This window comes from Sapajus apella, unplaced genomic scaffold (assembly GCF_009761245.1).
Source record: "Sapajus apella isolate SASKATOON/1434 unplaced genomic scaffold, GSC_monkey_1.0 scaffold29, whole genome shotgun sequence".
NCBI lineage: Eukaryota > Metazoa > Chordata > Mammalia > Primates > Cebidae > Sapajus > Sapajus apella.
Genome location: NW_022436969.1, coordinates 20,179,903 through 20,196,555, shown reverse-complemented (window position 1 = coordinate 20,196,555; position 16,653 = coordinate 20,179,903). Strand labels below are relative to the sequence as shown.

The window sequence follows — 16,653 nt, the reverse complement described above, 5'->3', positions numbered from 1 at the left end:
CATCTTGGCCAGGCTGGTCTTGAACTCCTGACCTCATGATCCACCTGTCTTGGCCTCCCAAAGTGCTGGGATTATAGGCGTGAGCCACCATGCCCGGCCCCCCAGGTTGATCTTGAACTCCTGGGCTCATGCAATCCTCCCACCTAGGCCTCCCAAAGTGCTGGGATTATAGGTGTAAGCCTGTGTGCCTGGCCTAGTTTTTTCTTTTTCCTTCTTTTTTTTCTTTTTCCTTTTTTTGAGATAAAGTCTCACTCTGTCACCTAGGCTGGAGTGCAGTGGCTCAGACATGGCTCACTACAGCCTCAACCTCCTGGGCTCAAGTGATTCTCCCTCCGTACTCCCCACCCCCACCCCCACCCAAGTGGCTAAGACTGCAGGTGTGATCTAAATCTTGTATTTTTTTTTTTTTTTTGAGACGGAGTCTCACTCTGTCACCCAGGCTGGAGTGCAGTGGTGCAATCTCAGCTCACTGCAACTTCCACGTCCCAGGTTGAAGTGATTCTCCTGCCTCACCCTCCTGGGTAGCTGGGATTACAGGTGCACACCACCGTGCCTGGCTAATCTTTGTATTTTAGTAGAGACAGGGTTTCACCATGTTGGTCAGGCTGGTCTCAAACCCCTGACCTCGAGATCCACCCGCCCTGGACTCCCAAAGTGCTAGGATTACAGGCGTAAGCCACTGCACCTGGCCTAAATTTTGTATTTTTTGTAGAGACAGGGGTTTTGTCATGTTGCTCAGGTTGGTCTCAAACTCAAGTGATCCGCCTGACTTGGCCTCCCAGAGTTTTGTAAAGATGGGGTCTCCTTATGTTGTATAGGCTGGTCTCAAACTCCTGGGCTCAAGTGATCTTCCTCCTGTGGCCTCCCAGAGTGCTGGAATTACAGGCATGAGCCATCATGCTTAGGCAGAATCCAACTTTTAATGCACATTAAACATGAATCAAAGTTATAATATCTTAATGCCATTGAAGAGTCTATTATTAAATCAGTCATCATTTCATGTTTTTCTAAAATGTATTTTAAGTTACTATGTAGTAATGAATGATTCCATTTACATTGCACAGAAAAATTCCAGCTAATAACTGCAGAAATAAAGATAAAAATAGAAAATCATTTTTCTACAACTTTTTGTCTTTTTTGAGGCGGAGTCTCTGTCGCCCAGACTGGAGTGCAGTGGCATAATCTCAACTCACTGCAACCTCCACCTCCTGGGTTCAAGCGATTCTCCTGGAGCCTCCCTAGTAGCTGGGATTACAGGTGCCCACCACCACACCTGACTAATTTTTGTATTTTTAGTGGCAACGGGGTTTCACCATGTTGGCCAGACTGGTCTGGAACTCCTGACCTAAGGTAATCCATCCCCTGCCTTGGCCTCCCAAAGTGCTAGAATTACAGGCATGAGCCATGGCACCTGGCTGTTTTACAACTTCTAATGAAGTAGCTGACTCAGGCAATGGTCATTAAGGAAGGGTGCAATCACCGGGTGAAAGGCTGATGGGGACATTTATCACAAACGGATCAGACTTTCACCATCTGAACTCATGGGATCAATTTTAGCATTACTAAGAGCAGGACGTCTGGATATTGTTTGCCTTTGTGTACACTGTACCACTGTTCCTTTAAACTTTGAATAAAATTGAGCCTCGATCTAATCAAGCCTTTATCTCTAACTTCCAGTCTACAGGAAATACAGAAGACCAAGTAACAAGTTAAATAACTACAGGAAGCAATCAGCCAATTAAAAAATGTAGTTTATTTTGAAGAAAGCAATCATGACTGACTAGTTTCTTCAAAAAGCCAAAGGAATATTAAAGGGTGGGAAAGAGGGGGAGGAGAAACTGTTTTAGAATATAAGAAACTGAAGAAATCTAACGACCAAGTACAGTGAGTAAATTTTGTTGGATCTTGAGTAAAACGACTGTAAAAAACATTTTAGTCAATCAGTGAAATCTAAGTATGATCTGAGTGGGATGATATTAAAGAAGTACTGTTAAATGGCTGGGTGCAGTGGCTCACGCATGCAATCCCAGCACTTTGGGAGGCCAAGGCAGGCAGATCACTTGAGGTCAGGAGTTCAAGAGAGCCTGGCCAATGTGATGAAATCCCATCTCTACAAAAAATACAAAAAATTATCTGAGTGTAGTGGCATGTGTCTGTAGTCCCAGCTATCTGAGAGGCTGAGGCAGGAGAATCACTTGAACCCAGGAAGTGGAGGTTGCTGTGAGCCGAGATTGTGCCAGTGCACTCTAGCCTGGGCGAGAGATCAAAACTGTCTCAAAAATAAAAATAAAAATAAAATAAAGATGTGGTGTTAATTACATTAGATATAGTAATGACACTGTGTTATGTAAGAATACTCTTTTTTTGAGATGTATAACTAAAGTACCTCAGGGGTAATAGTGAAACGATTTACTTTACAATACCCAAGCAAAACAAAAGGTTGTAGGGGAGGAAAGAGACACATACCAACAAACAGATGAATGGATGAAACAAGTCTGGCAATGTACTGATGACTGTTAAAGCTGGTAGTACGTACATAGGAGATCACTGTACTCTCTATTTTTGTGTACATTTGGAAAAGTAAAAAAAACAGTAAAAAAAGCAAAAAAGAGCTTGTGGGTGGAGATCTAGGATCCAAAACACATAGGATTTGAGGAATATGTTGGACAGCAAAGACAAAAATGAACTATGGTGGTTACCCTTACCTTAAGAAAAAAATCAGAAAAGAGAAGCTTTTATACAAGGGAGCCACAGGAGAAAGCTTCCTAGAGAAAGTATGTGCTAAAGTCCACAGAATGAGAGAGGAAAGGAAGGCTGCACTCTAATTTGGGTTCTCTCAGAGGTCTGTGCCCCACCTATGAAAAGTATTGGGACTATTTCATCTTAAAAAGGAGGAGCAGCCACAGTTTTGCAAAGGATGTTAAGAAAGCCTAATCTGGAAGAGAACTGCCTACAAGGAGGAGGATTGCTGTATAAATAGAACTAGAATATCTCAATTTTATCCTAGAAAGTAGAAAGATTAACTTAATTTAAAATGAAAGATAAAATTACATTATGAACTTATTCAAAGTTTAAAACTGGACATCCAACCCTTAAAGATAAATAAGCTTGCCTTTTAAAAAAATCAGAACTAGCCTAGAAGCATACCAGGTGCTTCTAAAATTGTAGAGATATAAGCGTGTATAATTATTCTTTCTTGGTGGAAAAAATGTAGAAATCTCTTCCTAAAAGAAGATGCTGAACAGCACTGTCATCATGGTGTGATGGTTAAGACACACATATATATAACACACATATACTTACATACACACACACTCTCACATGCATACATACACATTATTTTAGTCAATATTATTAGTAAAAGTTCATTTGTATATTCTAGCATCCATGTTTAAATTAAATTCTTATGTGTGAGGCTGGGCACAATGACTAACGCCTGTAATCCCAGCACTTTGGGAGGCCAAGGCAGGTGGATCACTTGATCCCAGCCTGGGCAACATGGCGAAACCCTGTCTCCACCAAAACTACAAAAATTAGCTGAGTGTCGTGGCTCATGCCTGTAGTCCCATCTACTTGGGAGACTGAGGCAGGAGGACTGCTTGAGTCGAGGAGGTTGAGCCTGCAGTGAGCCATGATCACTCCACTGCACTCCAGCCTGGGCAATATAACAAGACCCTAGATTCCATGCCCTGTCTCAAAAAAATTTTTTGACATGTATATATTAAAGACGGCTATTTCCTCTTTTTTAGTTTCATTGCACATATTAAATTAATATATAGTTAATGACCTAAAATAACTCAAAGCTAGCTGTTAGAGATACTAAGAAGAATATAAGAGGACAGAGGAAAAAACACTTCTGCCCCCATTCTTTCAGAATTCACTACAAAACACTAAAGAAAAACAAGAAATGGAAACACTAACTCTATCTGTGGAGAAGCTAAAAGCTAAAGGTACCTGACTGAGCAGTCTTCGCACAGGCCACGTGCCCCACAGAACAATGGGGAGACTTAGGAGCTGGAGGCGCCAATGAGGCAGAGACAAGCCTATTCTGTGTGTAGTTACACCTTCAGGTCCCTGTCTCTTCCACAACTGTAGAAGATGAGAGAGTTATTCTTTAGAGAAATTAAACCAAAGAGGTCTTGTTGGACTGGGAATGCCAAAAATGGTAAAGGGTAGAGATGAGTATGGGGAAAAAAACAAGGAAAGTAAATAAAAGTATGCCTATTCTTCATCATGACCTCATCCCTTGGGTTCCCAGAACATTTGCAGCCTGGAATACTGTCACTTACCCTACCATCTCCCGGTTCCCCATCAGGAAATCAGGAGCTCTTTCTCTAGAAAAACTGTGAAATCCTAAAGGGAGAGATCTATAGACATGAAGTAGAGGGCTTGTCAGTGAAAAAGGCAGTTTATCCTCCAGCCACCTTTTAGTGAGGCAAACTAGATTCCATGTCCTGTCCACAAGCACAGGGCTCCCAATCTGTTTTGGAGTACCTAAATTCTACATAAGAATAGACAGCCAAGGGTCACCAGACACCTAAGAAAATGGAAACCATGCAAAGAGTAGAAGAAAAAAACTCAACAGCAACCACAAAACTGTATAATTAATAATCCCAGAAGATTACATATAAAACAAGAACAGTATGTTCCTTCAAAAAGGACAATCAGAGAAGGGCTCTTGGAAACTAAAAAAGGAAGCACAAATTTAAAAAATTAATACAAGGGTGAAAAGATTAGGAAGTATCTCAAGAAGTACACCCAAAAGGCAGAAAGACAGATAACGGGATAACTCATTTAATGAATTAGTGTGCTTACATTATTACACATCAAATGAGTATATAATATTACTAATTCATTAGTTATTAGGGTAAACACTGATTTCACTAAAGGAGTGATAAAATCACATTGGGAAGGTAATAGGTAAGAGAACTAAATGCTTGTCTACCATAAGAGGAAGTCAACTGATAGTTTCTAAAGTCAAAGAATCAAGAGAGTAGTATAGGGTTATCAGAATTATGGAAGCAAAGCAACACTGACAAGTTGAAAGTGGTAGTCTCTGGGCATAGGATCAAAGGGTTGGAAAGAAGTCAGATGGGATTGTTTTAGTACTATACGAATTTCAAAGTATATGATATAGCCTATTTTGATAAAGGATAATGTAAAGATCAATATGACTATATTCCTGTTCTTAAGGAGTTTATACTCTGTTGAAGAAACATGCAAAACAACAATTACGGGAGCAACAAATGATCTATCAGAAGCACAGAGAATCCTCTATCTCAGTCAAATAAGGAAGGTTTCTGAGGAAAGCGGATACTTAAACTGTGGTTTTAAAAGTTGAGAATGAGTTAACTGGTCAGAGAAGGGCTGAAAGGTGTTTCTTCCTACACACATAAGTTTCCTTTCTAACACACAAATGATAGCATTCTAGAAACATACTTTTGAACCTGGCTTTTTTTACTTAACACATTTTAGAGAATGTTTCTTCTGATAAAACCTACTTCTTATTAAAAAAAAAAAAAACAAAATGTTGCTGCTTATAAAAAATTCAACAGTATAAAAACTTTCAAAATAAAAAGTTAAAAGTTCTGCCCTCGCTCCCCCACTCCTACTTCTCACGGATAAGCACTTTTAAATACATGTATATGCAAATACTGTTGAATACAATTGAATGTAAAAATACAATGTTCTCTATGTTTCACACACATACTTGTTTATACACATAAACTACATTTATATTCCTTAAAGTCTCTTAAAGCCAAGGATTCTGGGATAAGAAATACTAAGAAGTCTCACTTGGTATCAACTTACCAACACAGTCACAGCACTCATCCCAAAGGGCCCCAAGACACAGCATGCACTCCTTACAGCAGGAGCAATTGCCCTCACCTGGCCGGCACTGGCAGAGCTCCTAGAAATAAGACAGATGGTTAAACTTCAAATTCCAAATAACTATATATAAAACTGTTACTTTTTAAGCAAAAAACCCTGCCACATTTGCATTTACAGTAATATATTCTTGACATAATTTTGTATTCAACATTATTTTATTCAACATTATTAACTATTCAACAGAACATAAATATATACAATGTCAGGTAGATTTTTTTTTGGACACATTCAGTGAACATATTTTGAATGCTTTTACCTTATTTTGAAAGAAGGAAAATATTTTATTTTATAATCCATAACTTAACTACTCACACCACTTCAACAAATAATTCAGTACAAGAACAAAACCTGCTTTTCAGCTATTATATTTATTATCCAAATTTATCTATACAAATAGGGGTTTGTAGCGTTTCTCAATATGTAAAATGTGAATAAAAGAACCTTTTAAAATGCTATTTTTATTGTTCCATGATACAGAAAACAATATGGTTCGTATGGTAGATTATTTGCAAAGAAGGTGAAAATTATTCCCCTCCCTAGGTCTCCCCTCTTTGCAATGTGGCTTTGCAGCTCCTCTGATCAAGGGACAAGGTCAATTTCTAGACCTCTTGAACTTAGGTGATCCTGAGACTCACTCTGATCAACAGAGTTCAGTGGACATGACATTAGGTCACTTCTGACTTAAGGCGGACAAATCAGTCCACCTGCTGCCATCCTAGATCAGCCAGCTTCCAACCAACCAGCAGCTGCCAAGAGACACAGGAATAAGGCCAGAAAACCACCCAGCTGATCCAGGCTCAAACTGCCAACCCACAGAAACAAGAGCTAAATAAATGGTTGTTGTTTTAACCCACTAAACTTTAGGGTGGTTTGTCACTCCACAAGAGCTAAGATAGCTTACAATGATAGTACAAGAAGCTCCAAAGCAATTCCTTTAGCGCTTGCCCCTGCTCTCCCCTTGCCACCAGACTGCTACTCCTGAACAAACCCAACTGTTGGAAACAGATGCTCAGTGCCGCAAAGAAAAATCAGCAAGGAGACAAAGGATTTTTTAGCAATGCAAGTTTTACTTCCTGGACTGCAGGAAGGATACTCTCACTAGCCATCTTGCCATCAGACTACAATGAACAAAAGAAAACAGACAAATTTATCCCTTATGCATTCAGGGTCAACCTTACTGCTGTGTCTAATCTCTGTTGGCAGGAGCCAGACCTCACAATCTAAACTAAAACTCAATTGGCTAACAATTTAAAACTTTTCTAAACAGGTAAAAGCAATGGAGAGCTGGGACATGCCTGTGAGCACGTCCAGCACCGGTATCTTGGTTAAAGTACAAGGACATAGAATATATTATGTGCCTGTAAGCATGGCATGTTTAACAGCTATATAGAATTGGGCTTAACAAAGAATTATTAGCACACTTATGATTTATTCTTTAACAAGAAAGGAAACTTTAAAAAGGAACTTTTCTACTTCCCACACCAACTGAAATGGAAATTCTATAGCCATCACTTATTACTTTCCTTGGTTTAAGATACCATATATATTTATAAGAAAAATATATTTTATTATTTTGGTAGAAATAACTTATGATAAAACTGATTTTACTCTCAGGCTTAGAAGGAACTTCACAGGTCAACAAAACCATCCTGCCATCTAACACCTGAATCTCTTCTACAATGTTCCATCAACAAATGGCCATTGCAGCCCACAGTTGATAAGGAACTTATAATCCAAAATAGCCTGTCCCAGTCTTATGAAGTTTTAAGTGTTTTCTTTCGTTAACTGAAGCCTGATTCCCAGAAGCCTGCTCCTTAAGACCCACCTCCTCCAAATATAATTTCTCTTCAACAAAGCCATTCTAATTTTTCATGGCACCTGCACCAAACAGTTTGGAACGCCTGCCCTTGATTCCCACCCTCCTGTCTGTCTCCAGCTCTGTTTTGAACTATATCACCTTTCTTCTTCCTGGCTACAAATAATCGGAACAGAGGTAGAAAACAGACTGTAGCTGGTCAATGAGATTGTCTTCCAAGATTTTGGAAATACAACAGATATTTTTCAATCTCTGTTAGGAACATGAACACGTCAATCTCTATTAGGAGATGATACAAAGCTGGGGCTGAGAAGGCCATTTCAAAATAAGAGGTAAAAAATTACCCTATGGCTCCCCCATTCCTGCTTTCCAAAGATAAAGCACCATGACATTCATGGTCACAAGAAGAGAAGGGAGGGAAGAGGCCATTCTGATTTCTAATAATGCTCTAGTCCTAATGATGCACTTCCTGTTCTTAGAGATACTGTTATCAGTTGGAGATATTCTTCATTGAGATATTTGTATCAATTGGAGTAGGCTTTAGTTACTCCCAACCAAAAAAGCCCTGTTTAAAACAAAATGATGTCTATTTTTATTCCCTCATCTCCTCATTTTAGATCATTTTACTCCCATGTTTCATCACTTGCTCCCCATGACATGATGTTACATTGTATCGCTCTGCTGTTAGCTTTGTCATTAGGTGAAAGTTTGTTAATTCTAAATTATCATCATCCCCCTCCCACTCCCCCTCCCTCTCCCTCCTCCTCTTTCTCCTCCTCCTTAGGGCATAATGTCTAGGGAAGAAGCAGAGAATCCCTCTTACCTTCTTGATTGTGAACACTAGTTTTTAAAATTAAAGAAGGCTAAAATTTGTTTGTTTGGGGTAGCAATATGCTGTCAGCAACTGTGTTACTTTCAAATCATTCCAACAAATCATTTCAATAAGATTTTAAAAATCTGAGACCTGCTGGGTGCAGTGGCTCACGCCTGTAATACCAGCACTTTGGGAGGCTGAGGTGAGCAGATCACAAGGTTAAGAGACCAAGACCATCCTGGCCAACATGGTGAAACTCCATCTCTACTAAAAATACAAAAATTAGCTGGGTGTGGTGGTGCGCACCTGTAGTTCTAGCTACTTGGGAGGCTGAGGCAGAAGAATCACTTGAACCCAGGAGATGGAGGCTGCAATGAGCAGAGATCAATCCAATGCACTCCAGCCTGGCAACAGAACAAGACTCCATCTCAAAAAAAAAAAAAAAAAAAAAAAAAATCTGAGACCTAATGGAATGCTATTGATATATATGTTTTAAAAAATTAACTAGTGCAATGTAACCATTATTTCTCATTTCCGTACCTCAATACAGTGCTTTTAAAATGTAAACATAGGTCATAATATTTATCCCTATTAAATTCATCTTATATTTCTGGACTATTGGAGTCAGCCCATCATTCTAACATGGCATTTTTTGCAGCGCTGATTTTAATTCCTTGGGTTTTGTTGTTGTTTTTTGTCTCCAAAAGTTACAGCACATTTTTCTTTTTCTTTTTTTTTTTTTTTTTTGAGACAGAGTCTCGCTCTGTCACCCAGGCTAGAGTGCAGTGGCACGACCTCAGCTCACTGCAACCTTCATCTCCCGGATTCAAGTAATTCTCCTGCCTCAGCCTCCCAAGTAGCTGGGATTACAGGTACCTGCCACCATGCCTGGCTAATTTTGTATTTTTAGTAGAGACGGGTTTTCATCACATTGCCCAGACTGGTCTCAAACTCCTGACGTCCACCTCGGCCTCCCAAAGTGCTAGGATTATAGGCATGAGCCACTATGCCCAGCTTATATAGCACTTTCAAGAATCAACACTTGTGCTATTTTCTAAATAATTCATTAGTTTTATATAAGTGTATATGTGTGACCTAATATATGCACATTGTAATATTTTAGTACTGTAGAATTTTATACACTCAGGCTGCATTCATGTGACACAGACATTAGGTAACTTTGCTGGGCCTGTTAGAAAGAATGGGACTGAAAAGGCAGGGACTTAATGAGAAATATAGCTATTTCTTCACAAAACTGGTGATGCTTGATTCAGATAAGCTCAAACTTAGTTGGAAACCTAGAAAACCAGAATTGCCAAAGCTATACTTTGTCTTTGGAGTGAGAGAACATTTTCTGAGTACATACTTTTTAGAAATACCATCAGATGAGAATAATAACAATCTTTTTTTTTTTTTAAGATTTATAAAGGTTAGCACTTAGTCACAAGAAATAAAGCTTTTAAAAATTTTGAAATTTATATTATATGTAGAAAATATCCTTTTACTATCTTAGTTGCTTATACAGGTTGAGTATTCCTTATCTGAAATGCGGGGTACCAAAAGTGTTTCAGATTTTGAGGTTTTTGGGTTTTGTAATATTTGCATTATACTAGTTGAGCATCCCACATCCAAAAATCTAAAGTCTTTCAATGAGCATTTCCTTTGATGTCACGTCGATGCTCAGAAAGTTTCCGATTCTGGATCATTTTGGATTTCAGATTTTTGGATTTGGGATGCTCAACCTACATTTACATTATTAACTAAACCAACTCAAGAGAAACAAATTAGAAAAGCAACAAATTTATTCCAATATAATGTCTCTCCTTCTTCTGCAGCTTCCAAATGGTAGGTTGCTAAATGAATTACTGTATATTATGCCAAATAATTTTTTTAATGAATGTCAATTTAATGGCTTCCATTAGAGAAATCTGAGTCTGTGAAGCATTCATTATACCTTTTACTGTCAGATATTTGTGAAGTATTTTAAACTAAAATGAAAAGGTGGGTGAGACTGAGATTACTGCTAACAAATGGAAAGTTAAAACAAACAGCCTATTTAAAAGTAGCTTGAACTTGCCCCCAGGTTATCTAGCCCTGAAGATTAAATGTATTTCACACCTTCTTAATAGATGCCTGTCCTGCACTTTTACATGGTGGTGTGAGAGAGTAATATGCTGCAGTCATATGCTTACTGCTTTATAATTTAATGATAGAATACCATGTGAAAAGCTATGGTAAGGAGAAACAAGGGGGAAAGGACAGAGATAAGCTTTAATCACTGTACTATTAAAGAGACAAAAATCCAGTTTAAGACTTTAATGGTAAAAATTACTATCAAAACTCATTGGACACCAAACAACAACATCCTGGCTAATATTCTCCTTTCTGTTTACCCTACTACAGACTTTTGTCTTAATAAAGCAGAAATTTAATCACCATATTAAGAAATGTTCATAATTTGGGTAAATGAGCCTCCACATACATCAAATATTCTCTATTCTTCATAATTCATGTCAGCATTCATTTTAGGAGTTTGGCAAATAAGAAAAACAGCTCCTCAAACCAATCTTTTGAATCAGCATTTGCGCCTTTATCATTTTCAAAAATACACCTCTTACTTTTCAGGAGAAATATAATAGATAGGCAAATTTAACAGATGGCATTTAAAATCTTACCGCAAAATAAAGAGAGCAAAAATATGTCTACTCTATGACTACTGTTTTTATGTCAAGAAACAAAGTGAAACAATGAATTTCCACATGCAAATAACTATAAATAGCAGCTTTATGAAGCTCATCAAGTAATTTATTCTTTTCTATTCATTCTACATGTTCTGAAAAATCACATTATTGAATAACGTTTGGTTGTGAACATATTTAGAAATACACACACACACATACATATTTTGTGTGTGTATGTGTGTGAGATGGAGTCTCTCTCTGTCACCAGGCTAGATTGCAGTAGCACAATCTCAGCTCACTGTGTCCTCAGTTCAAGCGACTCTTCTGCCTCAGCCTCCCAAGTAGCTAGGATTATGGGCACCTGCCACCACACCCAGCTAATTTTTGTATTTTTAGTAGAGATAGGGTTTCACCATGTTGGCCAGGATAGTCTCGATCTCCTGACTTCCTGATCTGCCTGCTCTGGCCTCCCAAAACGCTAGGGTTACAGGTGTGAGCCACCGTGCCTGGCCCCAGAAATGTATACTATTTTTAACAGCAAGAAAGCTGTGGTGAGGATGTTTCTAAATATAACAAACATTTGTAAAGTGCTTTGAACTCAAGTATTGAAAATACAAAAGAAAAAAAATCTGTGCTGAAACAAGGATTACAGGAAAACACAGAAACTGCCCCATTTAAATCAAGCAGAATCTGTTCTTCAGGATACTTGAAAACTTTACCCCTAGTTTCAGTTATAACGACCCAAGTCTTCTATAACCAGAAAGGCTAAAGTCAATATAAAAATAAAAGTTTTACCAAAATTTTTAAAGTATTTCTTTAATTATATAAGAATTTGGAAAATATCTACTAAGTAGCAAGAAAAAAACCCCAAATTCCTCCCACTTTGGTAAATTCCTATGCACGTCTAACACAACGATGATTACATACCACCCTGATCTAAAAAAAATTAGCATTTCTCTACCATAAAAATCTGCCAACATAATTTAATCATTGCATAACAGTACATTGATGTGCCAAAATTCAGAAAGAGATTAAATTCTTAATTCTTTCCACACCTTGTCCAGTTTCTCATTTTTTATCACCTTCATAAACTTCATCAGCTTCTATTTTACTATTATTTAAAAGTCTCCACTTCTTAGAAAATGTGGTAGAGCTGAAATTTAGAATTTTCTCTTTAGACTGGGTTATTTATATATTTTACTAACTTAAGTATGACTAAACTTGGGTATTGCTCAGTTGAATGGAACATGTGATAAAAACTAAACACCAAGTTCACAGAAGACCAAAATAAAGGCTGACTCAATGCTTCCAGTTATTTACTGCCACCACCTCCCCCAAAGTCCTTAAAAGGGTTCTATTTAATCCTTACAGGCACTGTGCTAAGTGTTTTATATGCATTGTCTTGAATCTGACACAGAGTCATGTTGTTATTGTCCTTATTTTTCAAATGAAGTCATGAAATTTATACAACTTCATTCAATTAGTGGCTGGAATTTTACCCCAGTTATGGTTAGGTATTCTTGTTTTTTAAACATTAAAATGAGAAATATAAAAGTTATTTTTCATTAATTTAACATTTTAATAATTACAGTTATTATTCTCTTAGAATAAGCCCATAATTAAACTTAGGTAATTCTTTTTAGGTTATTTAATCAAAGGCGTTATTTCACTCTCAGTACAACTAGAAATGCTATTGCCCAAGTTTAATCATTGTTTGTAAAGGTAAAATTGGAATCATTGGCTAAGAGATGCAAAACCGGTGATTTGGAATGCAATACTTAATTTTTTTGTGGCTTCACTGGTTAATGACTATATCTTCTACTTCTCTAGTCTGCAAGTTACAGAGAAATTGTAGTCGTTCTTCATGTGAAGAAGAGAAGGCTGAGAATGAGTGGTTTCATGATTTCTGTGAGTTCATACAACTTCGACTTTGAAACAAGGTCTTCTGACTCAAAGCTTTTTGTAGCCCACTGCTCTTGAATGTTAGAGGCAAGGTAATATGGAATAAGACATGTTCTATGTGTAAAGAACTATGCTATAAAGTTTGGTAAACACATTGTTCAATAATTTTATGATGGAAAAAATTAAAACTTTACACTAAATGGAAAACTGAAATTTATACGTTTGAGCTACTCTCTACTGACCAGCATGAGTATTTAGAGAGACTTTGCCAAACTGTTTTAAAAGCTTATATGAAGGGCCGGGTGCGGTGGCTCAAGCCTGTAATCCCAGCACTTTGGGAGGCCGAGGCGGGCGGATCATGAGGTCAAGAGATCGAGACCATCCTGGCCAACATGGTGAAACGCTGTCTCTACTAAAAATACAAAAACTCGCTGGGCGCGGTGGCGTGCACCTGTAGTCCCAGCTACTTGGGAGGCTGAGGCAGGAGAATTGCTTGAACCCAGGAGGCGGAGGTTGCAGTGAGCCGAGATTATGCCACTGCACTCCAGCCTAGCACCTGGCAACAGAGTGAGACTCTGTCTCAAAAAAAAAAAAAAAAGCTTATATGAAATGAAAGTCTAGCAGGATGAAAAGTTTGAGGGAAAAATCTAATCATTCAAAATGTATTTTACTAAATTCATATTCAGGGAAACCTTCAATATGACAGAGAATTTCAAATTTTTATAAGCCAAAAGACAGATTTTATATACTATTCAATCATCTTTAGAGAAGACTCTTATTCCAAATACAGTCATACTTTACTGCTTAAGGATAAGGATACATTCTGAAAAATGCGTCTTAGGCAAATTTCTTGTTATATGAACATCAGCATATACTTACACAAACCTACATGGTAGAGTCTACTATAATCCTAGGCTAAAAAAGGAATGAGTAAAGTCTCCAAGAAATATGGGAGTATGGGCCAGGCGCTGTGGCTCACACCTGTAATTCCAGCTCTTAGGGAGGCAGAGGTGGGAGGATAGCTTGAGCCCAGGAGTTCGAGACCTGCCTGGGCAATATAGCGAGACCCCATTCTCCACAAAAAGGAAAAAAAAAATAAAAAAAGACAAAAAAAGAAATATGGGACTATGTGAAAAGACCTAATCTACGTTTGATAGGTGTGCCTGAATGTGACGAAGAGAATGAATCCAAGCTGGAAAATATTCTTCAGGATATTATTCAGGAACACTTTCCCAACCTAGGAAGGCACGACAATATTCAACTCCAGGTAATACAGAGAACACCACAAAGATATTCCTGAAGAAGACCAACTCCAAGGCACATAATCTTCAGATTCACCAGGGTTGAAATGAAGGAGAAAATGCTAAGGGCAGCCAGAGAGAAAGCTCAGGTTACCCACAAAGGGAAGCCCATCAGACTCACAGCAGAAACCCTACAACCCAGAAGAGAGTGGGGGCCAATATTCAACATTCTTAAAGAAAAGAACTTTCAACCCAGAATTTCATATCCAGCCAAACTAAGCTTCATAAGTGAAGGAAAAATAAAATCTTTCGTGAACAAGCAAGTACTCAGAGATTTCATCACCACCAGGCCTGCTTTACAAGAGCTTCTGAAAGAAGCACTACACATAGAAAGGAACAACCAGTATCAGCCATTCCAAAAATATACCAAAAGGTAAACAGCATCAACATAATGAAGAATCTACATCAACTAATGGGCAAAACAGCCAGCTAGCATCAAATAGCAGTATTAAACTCACATATATTATTATTAATCCTAAATTTAAATCGACTAAATGCCCCAATCAAAAGACACAGACAGGCAAATTGGATAAAAAGCCAAAACCCATCGGTATGCTGCATCCAGAACCATCTCACATGCAAGGATACACAAATACTCAAAACAAGGGGATGGAGGAAGATTTACCAACCAAATGGAGAGCAAATAAATAAATAGATAAATAAATAAAAAGCAGGAGTTGCAATTCTCGCCTCTAATAAAATAGACTTTAAAGCAACAAAGATCAAAAGAGACAAAGAAGTACATTACATAATGGTAAAAGGATCAATGCAACAAGAAGAGCTAATGATCCTAAATATATACGCACCCAATACAGGAGCATCCAGATACATAAGGTGAATTCTTAATGACTTAAAAGAGATGTAGGCTCCCACACAACAATAGTGGGAGACTTTAACATCACATTGTCAATATTAGACAGATCAACGAGACAGAAAATTAACAAGGATATCCAGGACTTAAACTCAGACCCAGAACAAGTAAACTTAATAAACATTTATAGAACTCTCCACCCCAAATCCACAAAACATACATTCTTCTCAGTACTACATCACACCTTCTCTAAAAGTGACTACATAATTGGAAGTAAATCACTCCTCAGTAATTGCATAGCATTTCATAGGTTTAAATGAAATATTGGTTGGCTGCTTGTTTTTTTCCTCCCTTATTCCTTCCTGTCTCCATTGTTAAGCACAATTATTGGCATAAAAGAGGTTTTCAATACCCATTTTTAGACTGCATTCTAGCCTGGGCAATAAAGTAAGACTCCCGTTCTCTCTCCCTCTTTCTCCTCTTTCTTTCTCTCTTTCATTCTTTTTTTTCTTTCTCTCTTTTTCTTTTTTTCTCACTTTTTTCCCAAAAAAAAAAAAAATCCTAGGCTATACGGTATGGCCTATTGCTCCTAGGTTACAAATCTGTACAGCATGTTACTGTCCTGAATAAGCAACTGTAACACAATGGTAAGTATTTGCATGTCTAAACATAGAAAAGGTACAATAAAAATATAATAGTATAATCTTATGCAACCCCCATCATATATGTTGTCTGACATTGACCAAAATGATGTTATGCAGTGCATGACTGTACAACTGATGTTCTGGTGAGATATTAATTATTTATGCAAAATAAGCTGAAGGGAGGATATTTATCTAAGACTAAGACTAGGCTTTAAGAGTTAACATTTAGCCAGGCGCAGTAATCAATGCCTGCAATCCCAGCACTTTGGGAGGCCGAGGTAGTCAGATCATGAGGTCAAGAGATCGAGATCATCCTGGCCAACATGGTGAAATCTCATCTCTACTAAAAATACAAAAATTAGCTGGGCATGGTGGCATGTGCCTGCAGTCCCAGCTACTCAGGAGGCTGATGCAGGAGAATCACTTGAACCCGGGCGGGAGAGGTTGCAGTGAGCCGAGATCACGCCACAGCACTCCAAGCTGGCAACAGAGCAAGACTCCATCTCAAAAAAAAAAAAAAAGAGAGAGAGAGTTAACATTTATTGTATGAACTCCCAAATTTCTAGTCAGAAATGGAAACTAACAACTTGAGAAAGAATCTTATTTGTATTGACCCTTGGTCACTGATAAATATTTCCATTCTTGTTGCAAAGATCTGAGAGATTTGTTAACCCTGTTGCTATAATAAAACAAGGAAACGTCAGTGAAAAAACATTATATTCTAGTAAAGATAGCAAATGACTTAGACTTACAGGTTCTGGTTTTAAGCCCTGAGTCTCGGTTTCCCAGTCA

General features: G+C 37.9%; 1 protein-coding gene across 3 annotated transcripts in view; it reads right to left on the bottom strand.

The window, feature by feature from the left end:
• Positions 1-16,653, bottom strand: part of TWSG1 (twisted gastrulation BMP signaling modulator 1) — a 61,345-nt gene that overhangs the window by 25,991 nt on the left and 18,701 nt on the right. For all 3 annotated transcript variants that reach the window (XM_032293381.1, XM_032293380.1, XM_032293379.1), the window contains exon 3: positions 5,812-5,911. In XM_032293381.1, the coding sequence (XP_032149272.1) occupies positions 5,812-5,911 (100 nt within the window). The remainder of the gene's footprint in view (positions 1-5,811; positions 5,912-16,653) is intronic.